Genomic DNA, 15,012 nt, shown 5'->3' with positions numbered 1-15,012 from the left:
TCCAGCAGGCAAAATAGATACGTTGGTTACACTTGAAGGTGTTGAACAAAGAAACACAAATCAAACTCTCCAAGATTAGCCATATGTACCTTCCCCTATTTTTCTTGATTTTGTAAAAGTTCACTTGTCCCAATAAAAATATTTCATTTTTCCCCCTCAGCCAGTATGAATACTATGATTTTTATAAGAAATATATATTCATTTATTTCATATAGTCTTAAGTGATCCCCTGCTGTAAAATCTTCAAAGGAATATATTTGGTTAATTAGGAAATGCATTCATATATGGAAATGTGCCAATTATGCAACATATCAGTCCAGCCACACAGAATTTTGGTGAAGCTCTTTATGCACACATTATAGTCTGGAAGTTATACCTGTAAACAGATGAATGGAAAATGTTGCTTATTTGAATATTCACTTAATTTTCAAGTGCTTGATAAAAAATATGGTAGTTCTTATAACATTATTGTTCAGTATTGCAGGTCAACTTTTTAAAATAAGAACATTTCAAAAGTTATTTACAAAGCGCAATGATAGAATTTTAATAATTCATTCTGGATTCAAAGTTATCCCCCAGAGGAAGCAGAGTATGTATCCCCTATATGAAATGAAAGATAATAGCCAGATATACTTGGTAAGAAGTTGTGCTGATAAGATTAAATATTTTCCAAGTTTGTGGCTAACAGAACTTGGTCTTAATTACGAATTAATGCAATTTTTTTCTTAATTCCTGTAATTCTTCACTATCAATTTTACAAAACTGTAACATACAGTCATTTTTATCGACCTATAACACTTAATGATAATCTAATTTTATTAGGCAAATGGAGGCTTAATTCAAGCAGTTCATCGTTGCATATATTAGTTTGCAATTCCGCTGAATATGAAATTATGACAAGACATCTGATGCAATGCTAATTATAAACAACTTTAAGAAACATGATGGTTATTATTTCCTGGATCAAGCTACTCACAGGAATGTTTTAATAAAATTGAAGAAGGGAGGGAGAACAATGGAGGAAGGATGATGATGAAGGTGATAATTTTCTATTAATCTAGTGTTAGATGAGAGGTGGTGACTAAACATTTGGGGAACATCATTCCACCGCAATTTGAATGAGTCACTTCTCTTAGTCCAGTATTCTAATTCAACTTTTGCCAATCCTTTGTTCTTGAAATTTCAGAATGTGTGTTAAAAACATGTGTCTTAGCCAAAAATCTGGTTAAAAAAAAAACCTAGATCAATTGCTAGAGTAACGTTCAAATGGGAAGACAAAGAAAAATATACTGTTCTCCTAGATGATTGAAAAATTGAAATAGAACATGTTTCCACCTTCAAGTCAATATTTTCAATTTTAGGAATAAAACCTTTGTATCTATTTTTACGGAACAAGGAGAAATGTAAGTAGTAGCACAGTGTGAACTCTCAAGTACTGAAGGTGGAATTTAGGACATCAGCCAATGGTAATATCTCAAGGTGCTTAGGCTTGGAATTTCCTCTACCTTTTCCCCCTCTATATTCCCTCCCCACAATTAATCTCAAAAAATCCCCAAATCCTACAGAAAAAAAACAATGGGGGAGGGACACTGATTGTTCTAATGCTGGATTAACATAGATACATGTGTCTATATCTTTCCAATGCTCATTGCAATTCAATACAATATTTTTCCAAAGACATATTGCAAGAATGGAAGATAAGGAGAGACCTGCCCATAGAATTGCCAAGAGTCAAGCACAATTGAATGGATAACATCATTTTTCATTGGGGGAGGACAATCAGATGTCAGGAGTTAAACCTGGTAATTTGACAAATAGGAAAGCAAAGGAACAGTTGCCCAATACAATTCCAATCCCCACCTATGGTACGTAACAATAATGCCTCATATGGGGAGCCGAAAACAGTCTGCAACTTGTGTGGCTGGTTGGTGCCCTGAGAGCTCCCCCGCCTTCAATTTTACATTATTTTTTTAACAGGGTTTAATTATTGTTGCCTCTCTCTAAAAATAATTTCAAATTTTTAATTTTAATATTTTAATTTTATATACTGTTTTTATATTTTAACATCTTATTGTCCGCTGCCCAGAGTCCTTCTTTGAGGGAATTGGGCAGTTCAGGAATGTAACAAACAAATATATAACACCTGCTTTGCTCTATCCAGGGGAGAATTCATTCTTTGATGCTAATCAGATTCAAGAATGCCCAAGAACTCCAGTGTTCACACCCTAACTTTGCATGGGATTAGCAAGTCAAAGGGCTGGGTGGAATTCAGATGGAGGAATATTACTTTCAGCATGGAATTAGAGAATTAAATTCTACTGTTTGGTTTCTCAAAATTCAAGCTTGATATTTCTAAGATTTTTCAGCCATTTACATGAATATTCAGTCTTCATAGTCCTACTTTCAGAAAACTAATTTGATGTGTAATATTTGACTTCACATGATCAGCAGTATGCAGAGGTATTCAATATTTGGCTATTTATTACTGTTGGAATATAATGGTTCTAATTAGAAAGTGTTTTCTCATATGTAATACCAACCTGTATATGGCACAAATGTAGAAGGTGATCCTGTATTTGTCATTTTACCAGACTGTATATCCAATAAAGCAGTTGAGAAATGCACTCAAAATTAAAATTTTGAAGAGGAAATATCAAGAGCATTTAAAATTAAATTTGTGAATATGCTCATATTCAAATGCAGATTTTAATTCTGAATTCTCCCAATATCTATTAAAAGAATGTTGTACTTTGTGAGGAGATAATCTTCTCAAAATATAATCTGTACAAAATATAATCCTCCCATATTTTTGCCAAGAAAACTACATGGATGTGTTCATTAATTCACCAGGAGTTAGGTTGATTCGAAGGAGATTTTACCTTTTATGGTAAAATAGAAATTTGTTAAATATGTGTGATTTTTTTTTAAAAAAGAAATGTTTAGTGTAATAAGATACAGATAATTGTTTTTGCAATGACTTGTTTATTAAAACATTTTTGCTGGAAGCAATTTTAATATACATGGTTCATTTGGAATCACTAGAAGATATTTTAGATGCAAAGGATATGAGAAAGAGATAGTAAAAGAAAAAAACAAGCACATTCCCATTTAAACATAAAATTTTAGGGTTAGTTCATAAACATTTCTCCTCCCAAATGGTCTCATCTCTCTTCCTCAACAAACTAGACAAATATAAAACTTCTTTTTCTCTCAAATAAGGAATAAGGCAGGGATAAAATATTTGCAAGAATGATAAATGATCAGTGGAAATAAACATTCAAAACATAAAAGATAGAGCACTGGAGAACAGAGAGTGAAAGAGGTCACACAAGGACTTGTAAGCTAAAACTTCACAAAAACCCTTCTTCCATGACAGGCACTGAAAAAGAGAATTGTTTCCAGCTGTAGAAGGAGCCAGATTTCCTTGAACAGAGCACAAAATAACAAATTATTTACAAGTTTGCCTTATGGGAGATATACAGCCCAGAATCTCCACCCCCTGATCATTGCCAACCTAGTGAAGGCCACTGCTGATGATTCCATAGAGTTATATATTGCATCATTACGTCCAAAGGTAAGAGAAAAAAAAAACTGCTTTGGACACTTCTGCCAAAGGAAAGGCGTGTATGTATATGTATATGTATATGTATATGTATATGTATATGTATATGTATATGTATATGTATATGTATATGTATATGTATATGTATATGTATATGTATATGTATATGTATATGTATATGTATATGTATATGTATATGTATATGTATATGTATATGTATATGTATATGTATGTATGTATGTACGTGTGTAGGTATGTATGTGTGTATATATATACATACATATATACATATATACATATATACATATATATACATATATACATATATACATATATACATATATACACATATACACATGTACACATATACACATATACACATATACACACATACAAATATATATATATATGAATGAAACAAGTTAAAAATTGGCAGATATACCTCGTCCTATAGGGGAATAAGCCACGGCTGCCAAAATCTAAACTGATTGCATGCTATTTTATTTTCCCTAGCAAACATCACTGGTGATAAACACCATGTTCCTCTATTTTGTTATCCCAATATTTTTGGGTCATGAATGACAATATTTGGTTCACTTTCAGGAAATGAGCTTTGTAACTGACTCTTCAACGTTAGTCTTTTTTGTGAAAAATTCAAACTTTTAGCCCAAGTATTAAAGCTATAAAAGCACTAATTCCCTCTATCTCCTTCCATCTAATGGGCTGTAAGAGTGGTGCAGCAATTCAAAAGTCAGAACTTTGCTTCTTGTCTCAGACTTGCTTTAAACTGCTCCAAATGGAAGCCATTTCCAAATTAAAAGTACAAGATGATAGAGTTGAAGCTTTGAACTGGCTCTGAAGAAAGTCATCCAAGATACCTTACATAGCATATTTGTGTGTGTAGGGGGGTGGGAGCAAGTTCAACAATTTGCATTTATAGACAGCAATCATAGAAACATTATTCATCTGAATATATCATTACAATGAAATTGTGCCACAATTGCATATGCTAAATTATAAGTTATATTTACTCAGACCACAAGGGGCCAAACTATCACACATAGAAGCTATATAAATTACAGAACATTGTATAGCCTTTTTAGCACCAGTTATTTTGGTTAGGGATTTTTATAATTAGACCAGTTTTTCCCCCCAACCGTGTCAATTTTAAGATGTGTGGACTTCAAATCCTAGAATTCTCCAGCCAGCATCCCGTACCTGTACATCTTAAAGTTGCAACAGTTGAAAAACACAAATTTAGTCACTGTGGATTTTACCAAGTTAGAAGTGGAACCAAAAGAGATGCAAAATATAAGGAACTACTTAGGAGGCTAATATGATAGGGAAAGTTTAGAATGGGGCTTGATACTTTATTTTTAGGGATCTTAAAAATAAAACTCCCCTTCTCTATCACCTCATTAAACAAAACATAATTCTTCTCAGTTCAAAAATATACTATTATAATATATACATTGTAAACCTTAGAAAATAATATGTAACAAACAGTATTAGTTGCAATTTATCTCTCCAAATAATGCAAAATAAAAATGAAAGGGCTCTGAGAATCTTTAATATACAATGGGATTTCTATACATGATCATTGATGTTGCTACCATCATAGTCAAAAGTCCATCAAAACTACTATTAGAAATTGACTATTTGAAATGCATGTGGTGGTGGATATAAAAATCACATTGGTCTATTCATTCATTCCTTAAATTTATATAGTGCCACTTCAAGAAACTCTTGGAGGATTCATAAAAATTGTAAAATGCAACACTAAAACTTCCATAGTAACTTAAAATTAAACTTAAGTTACATTAAAATTAGAATTATGTAAGAGCTCCAGTTCTATCACAATTCATCCCAAATCCCCCAATTTTAACAAGCTTCTAGATTTTAACTAGCTTCTAAAAGGCTTTTATTGATGGCGCCAATCTTGTTTTCAGGACAGCCATTCTATATAACAGGGACCATCATAGAGAAACAACACCCTGGGTCTTAATTCCCCTCCCCTCCCAAAGTGGTGTTGGGGATTAACAGTATTAACAGTTTCTCCTGGAACATAAAGGTCTCACCTGGTTGAAGGAGGCAGTCTCAAAGATACTTAAGTGTCAAGCCATATAGGATGTTATAAATTAAAAACATTATTTTGGATTACAACCAGAAAGCTACTACAATATTGACTCAGAACATTGAAGAATGCAGAATGAAGCTGCAAACAAGAATGACTTGTTAAACAATTTCAACCCAGGTTGCACGTAACACCAGTTTAATGACCTCTCAAGGCCACTGAATTCATGCACTGTTCACTCCACCTTCATCTATGCAACTTTAGGAAACCAGACTAATTTCCATTTGAAACTAACCACTGCTTATGATCACAATGTATCCAAATCAGCAGATTAATAACAATACTTTATTTCACATAACTCAGGCTCAGTAACCAGGACTTGATCCCATCCACAATTTAGTTTTAATCCATTAGTTAGTAATACATTTAAAACTAAGAATAGACCATTAATGAATTTCTGGAATATTCATTTTGATTAGAAAAATGGAGACAGGGTGATTCAGTAGAAATCAGTTCAATGGATCAGAAGGTTTCTTCTTAAAAACATCACCATATCTGTAAACAACATTTGTCCAGTGATTAATTCCTTTCTACTAACCCAACCGACCAATGGAACCCATCTTCCATGAAGCCTTCTGTCTTCACAGGTGTCCACAGCTATTTTATAACCTCAGTTCAGGAATAACAGTCATTTCATGCCTTGCCATTGAACGAGCAGGCCATGTCCCAACCTCATTTACAGGATATTCTTTTGTTTTCAGAGACTTTTAGGATTAACTGTACATTACACATTTGTTTCCAATTCATTGATTTCAATAGTACAGTGGTCTTTATTGTTGGATTTCTCTGTGTAACATTCTGTGTGATTCTCTTCTTGTTCCATTTGGATAGGTAAGTGATGCAGTGTTGTTTTGATTGGTTCAGGTCCACACATTTTATTCACGGACTTCACACAGCCATTCTTCTGATAAGCAATAATTTTGCGGATACTAACAGGTTTTGTTTCTCCAATCAAAGGCACCTATGAATTGAACAAGGGGGTCATACTATTACAATGCTTCATTATTCTAAAATACTTTTCTATACTTATACTCCATTTTAGCATACAAAATTATAGATTGCCTCACACTCATATTGGAAGCACCAAGGCACTTCTGGGTTGAAAGAATTAGCCGGTCACATCACCGTTGCTTGGCGGAAGGCTCAGTTAGGACTCCTTTCATGTCCCTGCCAGGAGCTGCAGCAGAGGACAGGAGCTCACTCTACCCTACGGCAGCACTCGGATCTCGAACGCAGGCCTGGTAACCTCCAACCCAGCACCCTAACCATGTGAACCACAATACTCCAAAAAAATTATAGGTAGGACACACCGTTACACAGAATGCCTCTAAAAGAGATACCTAATTATCTTTGTTTGGTCAAGTGAGTCCTCAAAGTATCACATCAGTTTTCTCCTACCTCAGATCTTTCTGCAGTGAATTCTTTTCTGCAAATATGCGCCATTATTCCAGCAGCAAGAGCATCACCCAAAACATTGATCATTGTCCGAAATCTGTCTCTGTCAAACAAAATGAAGGCATTAAAATGACATTTTTCTTTCCTTGTGTAAATGTTCATCAATCTACATAGTTATTTATACAGAAAGTAACAGTACCTGCACACAAGCTGATGTTATTTTACTCAACAGATAATATAGCACAGGGCTAGGAATAAAAGTACCCAATTAATTTAAACATGTAGGCTATCACACTATGGCAGATCAAATTGTTCCAATACTGAAATCTCATGGATTAATTTTATGGTATGAAAGCATAATGCCAACAAGAAATAAAAAACACTCCATGAACATTTTCCTAATTTGTTTCATAAACCCCTATTTTTTATGTTGACTCTGGTATTTGATTTTTCCATTTTTATAAAATTAAGCAGAACAATAACTGGAGAAGGAAAAAACTTTCACAGATTTTATATTGCCCTCTGTTTGCTTTCCTAGGTACGATTCAAAACAAGAAATAATTGAGCAAATTTTTTTTTTGTGATAAATAAATAACTGAATTTTCCAAACCAAATCTTCAAATCTAACCAGCATTGTACTTATGGTCTCCAGAATTGTGACATATTTGGCACCAGGAATCTCCAAGAGAATAGATCTGGAATTAATTATAAAGTCGAGAGTCTGGTGCAACAATTTTAAAGGGAAAGAAAGAAAGAGAGGGGGGGAGGGAAGGAAGGAAGGAAATTATAAACAAAGCAAACAATCTTAAAAGCCAAATGTTAAATAAAACTGGAAAATGCTTTTAGAAGAAAACAGAAGAACAAGAAGGTAGACTAGACCACATAGGATTTTTTATTTAAAAAAGGGAAGAAAATAAGCCAAAGACACAAGCAAGATGTAAAGCCAGTCCAAATGGAAACTAGAAAACATTTGGATTTCAACTGGAAAAACAATCAGATTTGGACATTTATAGCTGAGGGATATATAGAAGAATGTAGGAAACTGAGGAATAAATTCTCAGAAGACAAATAGAGAACAGAATGTCTGATGCTGCATTTTAGATTAATCTCTCTCTAGTGTCTGCATTTGCTGTTAGCTGTCAGCTTTTGGTAACTTTAAAAAAATAAATCCACAGTTGATTTTAAAACTGTAACAAAAAATTACCGGTAATTATATTATGACTTGTGATTATCACAGATCAATGCTGAGGAAATTTTTTTTTCTAAGTAAAACTTTACATTGACTTAAGGAATTTAAACTAGAGGAAAAGGCCGGAGTTACTTTTAATGCATTGTTTGAAGCTGACTCAAGTTCATTTGGCAGAGGTACATTAAATCTGAAATGCATCATATGATTTCTTCATTCTTTTTTCAGTACAATGAGCCCATCTGAGACGTCAATCACAATGGTTATTATATTGATGTGGGTCATAAAACTAAAATTCAGGAACATCCAGGTGTTTGGCTTAGAAAAGAGTAACGTGATCCAAAATCAGCAATGTTCAGAGTTTGACTTCATTAGTATAAAACTGAGTTGAAACGGAAAGATTTTTTATTTGCCACTTACGTAGGTACAAATGAAGATATGGATCTGTTTATGTTCACATTTTGTGCCCTTCGTTCCCATGAATGCTTTGTTAAAATCTGCTCTGCAATCTCTCTCAAGTTTGCTTCCCCTATAAAGGATGCTTCTGTTTTTGTGCTGTCCATGGTTATAATCTATGGTGGGGGTTTTTGGGGCTGAAAATTTGAAATAAATGCTAGTTTTCAGCCAAACCATAATAAATCATGGTCATGTGACCACATGATGCTACAAATGGCTGCAAATGTGTTGCCAAGTATCTATAATGCAGTCACATGATGATGGGTGGGGAGACTGTCCTTCAGAATTTCAGTTCTGGGTTGTAAATATTTTGTGGGGAGGTCTTTGGAATTTTGAATGGTCCCTAAGCAACCAAATTGCAAGTCAAGAACTACCTATACACTGAAAAGATATCTTTTGGTTTGAATCTGGAAGGATAATTCTTATATTTTTGTTTTGTAATGTAACAGCAGATGAAAAACTGTGACAAACAGAAAGTAAAACCATGAGTGAGCTTTGCTACCCCCTTGACATGACCATGTACTCAACATCGACAACAAAGTGAGTGATAACTCCCTAAAAACTGAACCACTCAATCCTCATATATCCAATTAGAAAAATGCAAAGAAAAGAAAATGTTTGCACAACTTACAGAGCCCAATCAACAGCAATTATTAGAGTGATGTCATCTGTAGGCAACCCGACTGATGTCAAAACGATGACCATGGTCACAAGGCCAGCCTGTGGGATTCCAGCAGCTCCTATGCTGGCAGCTGTTGCCGTAATGCTTTTATAAACAAGCAGAAAGATCATAATGATGTAACACAGAAGTACATCCAAAACTGGATAACTTGATCATTAATAAGAACTAATGTACTTGGCATAAGAATCAAATACATTTTACTCTGCATTCAGTTGCACAGAATTCCCCTGAACAAGGTAAATAAAACACAGGACTGCCCAATATAAGTAAGGTCAACTTTGCATGATGCCAGAGTTTTACTAGTAGAGTTGGGTCCGGGATATAATTTCTTTGTTTGGATCATGAGAAATAAAATCAAGGAAAAGCAACAAGACTGACATTTCACAGGCAGAAATTTAAAGGCATCTGCCACCAGCTGTGAGGTTAGGTTAAGTAAATGTGGCCTTAATTTTATCACAGTAGTTTACATGCATGTTTTGTAGAACAGCCTGAGGGATCATGAAACAGAAGATAAGTTTTCTCTTTCTATTCTGCCACCATCTCTCTTTCTCAAACTATTACTTGACATTTGAAATAATTTTTCTCTAACATCAGCAGGAACTTTCCCCAAATGCAGCATCACAGAGGGAAACCATTCAAATAGAACCAATGGACTACAATTTTATAGTAACCATAATTTTATCTCTTGCTCTTCAAATATAGATCATGATGATAAGGGGGTGGTGTTATGAAGACATATACATCCACATATATTTCCCGTCCCAAGATCTGCAATTTATCCATTCTAAGTGAACCCAAACAGTACTTCGACTGCCTAAATTCAACTTCTTGTCAGTTTGCTGAAAATTTATGGAAATGGTCAAATCATCAGGTTGTAATTGTCCCAAGTGGTGCTTGTCTTCTAGAGGTGGCAATCAATTCAAAAAATAGGTCTCTGCAGATGGCAGGAGAAACAACCATATTCATGAGCCATAATCCAGCAGAATTAAGCACTCCTAAACCCACTAAAATAAATGGGCTTTATTTACTTAACATTGGATTGGATTGCTGGCTGTGGTATGATTACAATTCTCTTAAATCTTTGAGATCCAACAGGTTTTAATGATATTGTGTATGAAATAATTCAATTATTGGGATGAATGAAATTATTGTTTTAAAGGCTGTTGCAGAGATGGAATTGAGTCTTGATCTTTCACTAAATTCTTGTCAACTTCTGTGTGACCAAGGTGATATAGCCATCAGCCATGGTATATATTGTGACTTACCAAAGCTGCTAGATTGTACAGTATGCAGCTATTTGATCTGCGCCTTGTAAGTAATTCAAGTTTTCTTTAATATGCTGTTTAGTAAAGAACAAGGCAATCATCGCACTTGATCTAATAGGAGGAATTTCCCTGCTCTCAGCAGTAAATCCCAGCATGGGGCAGAATTGAAATCATAGCTACATAAGCACGGATTAATACAAAGCTGAATAGGCTGAATTGGGATAAAGTAACACTATGTCTGATCTAGCAGCAATTCAGTCATATACATAGACATTTTGCGAAAGAGTTTTGTTTTGTTTTGATCTGATAATACTGCTTTATGGAAATCTGTCAAGTTTGTACAGATCGCATCCACTTAATGCTTTATGCTAAGCTGTACAGTATTGCTAGTAAATATTCTCCAGATGAATCTACTTTTCCCCCTCATTTTTTTTGTATTTACAAAAACAAAGAAAACTAAAAGAATATTTACAAAAGAAAAAGGATTGTTTAAGTTATGCATTCCTTAGTTGTTCAGTTCAACTTCTGAAGCTTTTAAATGTACAGAGCCGAATACAAAAATCTCAAAAATGGCTCAAAAATCAGTCATGATACGGCTTCCTGGGAGGAGCCTACTGGTGGGGGCAGCAAAAAATCAGCTGCCTCCGAATTCCTGGCTACGTACCTGTTTAGAGGATCTTCCATCTGACGTCTTATCAGGTTTTCTTATCCTTCAGGCAAGAAGGAAAGAAGAAACTGTTTTGCTGGCAAATGCTCTTCGATTTTTGCAGCTTTTGTGCTTGCAAGGAAAGGGGGGCTAGCCCAAGGCAGAACGGCTGTCCGTGCTGGGAACTTCAAACTGCCTTGTGCAGGACAAAGTAGGTCTCTCCCACTCTGCTCTAAGTTTTGTTTGATTTATTCTTATCACGAGCTGGATCCGTTTACTGTGGACAATAATTGCTTATCAACATTTTAGCTTCTTTTCTTTTTCTCCTCCGAAAAATTATTTACTCAGAGGCTTCTAAAATGGCGCCGAGCAGGCTGGTTTCTCCGGTAATAACGAACACTTTCTGCTAATCCTCACAAGAATTCAAAACAAAAGAGATTGCTTATCACTTGTTTTGGTTTCACAATAGAAGAATTTTACTCCTTCATTAACCTTGCTTATTTGGAAGTTAAATGGTGATGAATCTGCTGAATGGTCTTGTTACAATGTTTACTCACTGAAAGTTTTGCCAAGCCTTAAACTTCAAAATAAAAGCCTCTTTATTTAAAGCTGCATATTTAGGCAATAGAGTTTTACTAACTGCAGGCAGATAAATTTTGAAATGGCCTCAAAACCAAATATTAACTTGAAGTCGTCACCCTCTACCTCCAGGGGCACATCCTCAGTGCCTGGCACAAAGCTGCAGCCTCCGCTTCCTACGCCCCCTGCTGGGGATGTGTTAACGAAAGAATTTTTCCTGAGTAATCTAAGCGAGGCTCTTAATGCACAGACAATTAAAATGGAAGATAAATTTAGAGATAATAGAGAGGAGAGAAAAGAGGAAATAAAAGAAATGAAAGAAGAAATTAAAAGTGAAATAAAAGGACTTAAACAGGAGCTGTATGAGAAATTTGAGGCTAAGGTTGATAAAATTAGAGACGACATGCTGAGTCTTGTAACTGTATTAACAGAACATATTTCTGGAGTGGAAGATACTCTAGAGGTTCTTAATGATGCCAATGCTAACTTGACATTGAAAACAGAGGTGGTGGAACAAAAAGTGGAAAATGCTGAAAAAGAAATTATTATGATACAGTACCGACAAATGGAGTTCGCATTAAGAGTAAGGGGGCTGCGTGAGGAGAAACAGGAGAACCTGAAACAGATCCTATCGGAAGCTTTTGACCGCCTGATGGGAAGACCAGGGACCAATCAAGATTGGCGAATTGACAAAGCTTACCGCGTTAACTCCTGGCTGGCAAAGCAGAAGCAGCTTCCTCGAGACATCGTTATATATTTTACTACAAGAGAGTTTAGAAATATGGTACTGCAAGCATCTTATAACACTAAGCTTCAAATTGGCGGTCAAGACTTGGCTGTTTTGAAAGAGATACCACCTCAAATGTTAAGAGCCAGGAGAGACTACGCTTTTTTGGTCGAAGAACTCAGAAATCGTCAGATACAGTATAGATGGGATGCACCATTTGGCATCATATTTACATTTGATAAGCAAAGATACCGCCTCAACGCTGTATGGAAAGCCCGAGATTTTTATTATAATATATTGAAGGCCGGACACCCTGCACCATCTGGACCTAGAGAAAGACCACAAGAAGGACAGGATAGACAGCAAACTACACAACCACCAGACAAGATGGAGCATCTCTCTTCTCTAGAAGTGCAAGGTGCTATGGAACCAAGACCTAGCCGCATGACTACTAGACGTATGGAGAAACAAGCGAAAAAGCAACAGCATCAACAATCATCGGCCATCGATCAAGGATCTACAACAACAAATCTGGAAGCAATGGGAGGAGCTAGACCTAAGGTTAAACAGGCCGTGCAGGAAGCTCTAAAAATGCTTCAACCAACCAAAGATGACAACTAAGATTTTAACATGGAATGTTAACGGACTGAACTCTCCACAGAAGAGGAAGAAAATATTTCATTATCTCAAACAGTTTAAGAACGATGTAATTTGTTTGCAAGAAACTCATATCAAGTCAACTGATCAAAAATATTTGATTAACTCAAAACTTGGTCAACATTTTGTAGCTTCTGCTATGGAAAAGAAGAATGGTATAGTTGTATACTTAAGAAAAGACATGAAAGCTGAATTAATAGAAGCAGATCCCTTCGGAAGATATATTGCTTTAGACTTAATCTTAGAAGGGAAAAAGACATTACTTTTGGGAATTTATGCTCCCAATCAACAGCAAGATAGATTCTATAGAAATCTTCATGCTAAATTAGTACAATGGGACTATAGTTCCTGTATACTATTGGGTGACTGGAATGGAGTGATAGACACTAAGAAAGATAAGAAGATTTCCCGCCTAAATACCAAGATGCGAGCAAAGTTACCCAAATCTTTCTTTGACATTATGGATGATTTTGAATTGAGAGATATTTGGCGAGAAAGAAATGCAGAGGAATGTGACTTCACTTTCTTCTCGGACAGGCATCAATCCCTCTCAAGGATTGATTTTATTCTAACCACTAATGATTTGCTTTCTAGGGTCAAGAAAACAAAGATTGCAGCTAGGATCCTTTCGGACCATAACCCAGTTTGGATGGAGTTGGGAAGGGTAGTGCAGGCAAGAAGGTCTTGGAGATTGAATGAAAACTTATTTAGATATGAAAAGTATATTAATGATTGTAAAAAATTACTATCTGAATATTTTGTTTTGAATATGAATAAGGGTACATCTATGGAATTTGTATGGGACGCAAGCAAAGCGTATATGAGAGGAGTTTTGATGAATATAAATAAAACACATAGAAATAAGCAAGGGTTAAAACGAACAGAACTGGAAGAGGAAATTAAGAGAAAAGAGCTGGAGTTAACAATGAACCCAGACGATACAAAGGTTAAGGAAGCTATTAACATATTAAAATCTCAATTTGACATGTTGATCTCTGACCAGGTGGCTACTAATCTATTATATGCAAAACACAATACTTTTTGTAATGCAAACAAACCTGGCAGATGGTTAGCTTATCAGATTAGGAAAAAAAGGAAAACTCGAAATATATCTAAACTGATTTACAGAGGGAAGGAGGTGTTTCAACAGGAAGAGATTCAAAAGGCTTTCTGGGAATTTTTTACAGAACTGTATAAAGGGGATAAAATTAATGGTTTAGACATAGACAAATATTTAGACAAAGAGAAAATACCTTCAGTTAGAGAAGAACACAGGCAAAAATTGAATCAACCAATAACCTCGGGGGAAATCCTGCAGGTAATTAAGCAATTAAAGTCAGGGAAAGCACCAGGTACAGATGGCTTGACAGCGGTTTACTATAAAAACTTACAGTTAGAAATGGTAGAACCTCTTAGAGAATTATTTAATATGATTCAAATGGAAGGTAAAGTTCCTCCATCTTGGAAGACAGCGTTTATATCTTTGATACCCAAAGAAGATCAAGATACTACTCAACCCAAAAATTATAGACCTATTTCATTACTGAATGTAGATTATAAAATTTTTACCAAAATATTAGCAAATAGGTTAATGTTGGTCATTCAACAATTGATACATACGGACCAAACAGGTTTTATACAAGGGAGACAGATGAAAAGTAATGTTAGATTAATTATTAATGCATTAGAATATTTGGGAAAGAACAACCAGATTCCAGCTGCG

The 15,012-nt window shown here is 35.1% G+C and overlaps 1 protein-coding gene across 2 annotated transcripts in view; it reads right to left on the bottom strand.

The window, feature by feature from the left end:
• Positions 1-3,992: 3,992 nt before the first annotated feature.
• SLC1A7 (solute carrier family 1 member 7) overlaps positions 3,993-15,012 on the bottom strand; it is a 56,031-nt gene continuing 45,011 nt past the window's right edge. For both annotated transcript variants that reach the window (XM_014062836.2, XM_014062837.2), the window contains 3 exons: positions 9,365-9,499; positions 7,095-7,194; positions 3,993-6,657 (listed from right to left, as the gene is read on the bottom strand). In XM_014062836.2, coding sequence (XP_013918311.1) covers positions 6,421-6,657; positions 7,095-7,194; positions 9,365-9,499 — 472 coding nt within the window. In that variant the 3' untranslated portion in view covers positions 3,993-6,420. The remainder of the gene's footprint in view (positions 6,658-7,094; positions 7,195-9,364; positions 9,500-15,012) is intronic.

The sequence above is a fragment of the Thamnophis sirtalis genome, unplaced genomic scaffold (assembly GCF_051295495.1).
Source record: "Thamnophis sirtalis isolate CommonGarterSnake01/CBP01778 unplaced genomic scaffold, rThaSir2_p1.2 scaffold_7, whole genome shotgun sequence".
NCBI classification, from domain to species: Eukaryota; Metazoa; Chordata; class Lepidosauria; order Squamata; family Natricidae; genus Thamnophis; species Thamnophis sirtalis.
Note: the sequence above shows the minus strand (reverse complement) of the source record. Positions and strands in the feature narration are given on the sequence as shown.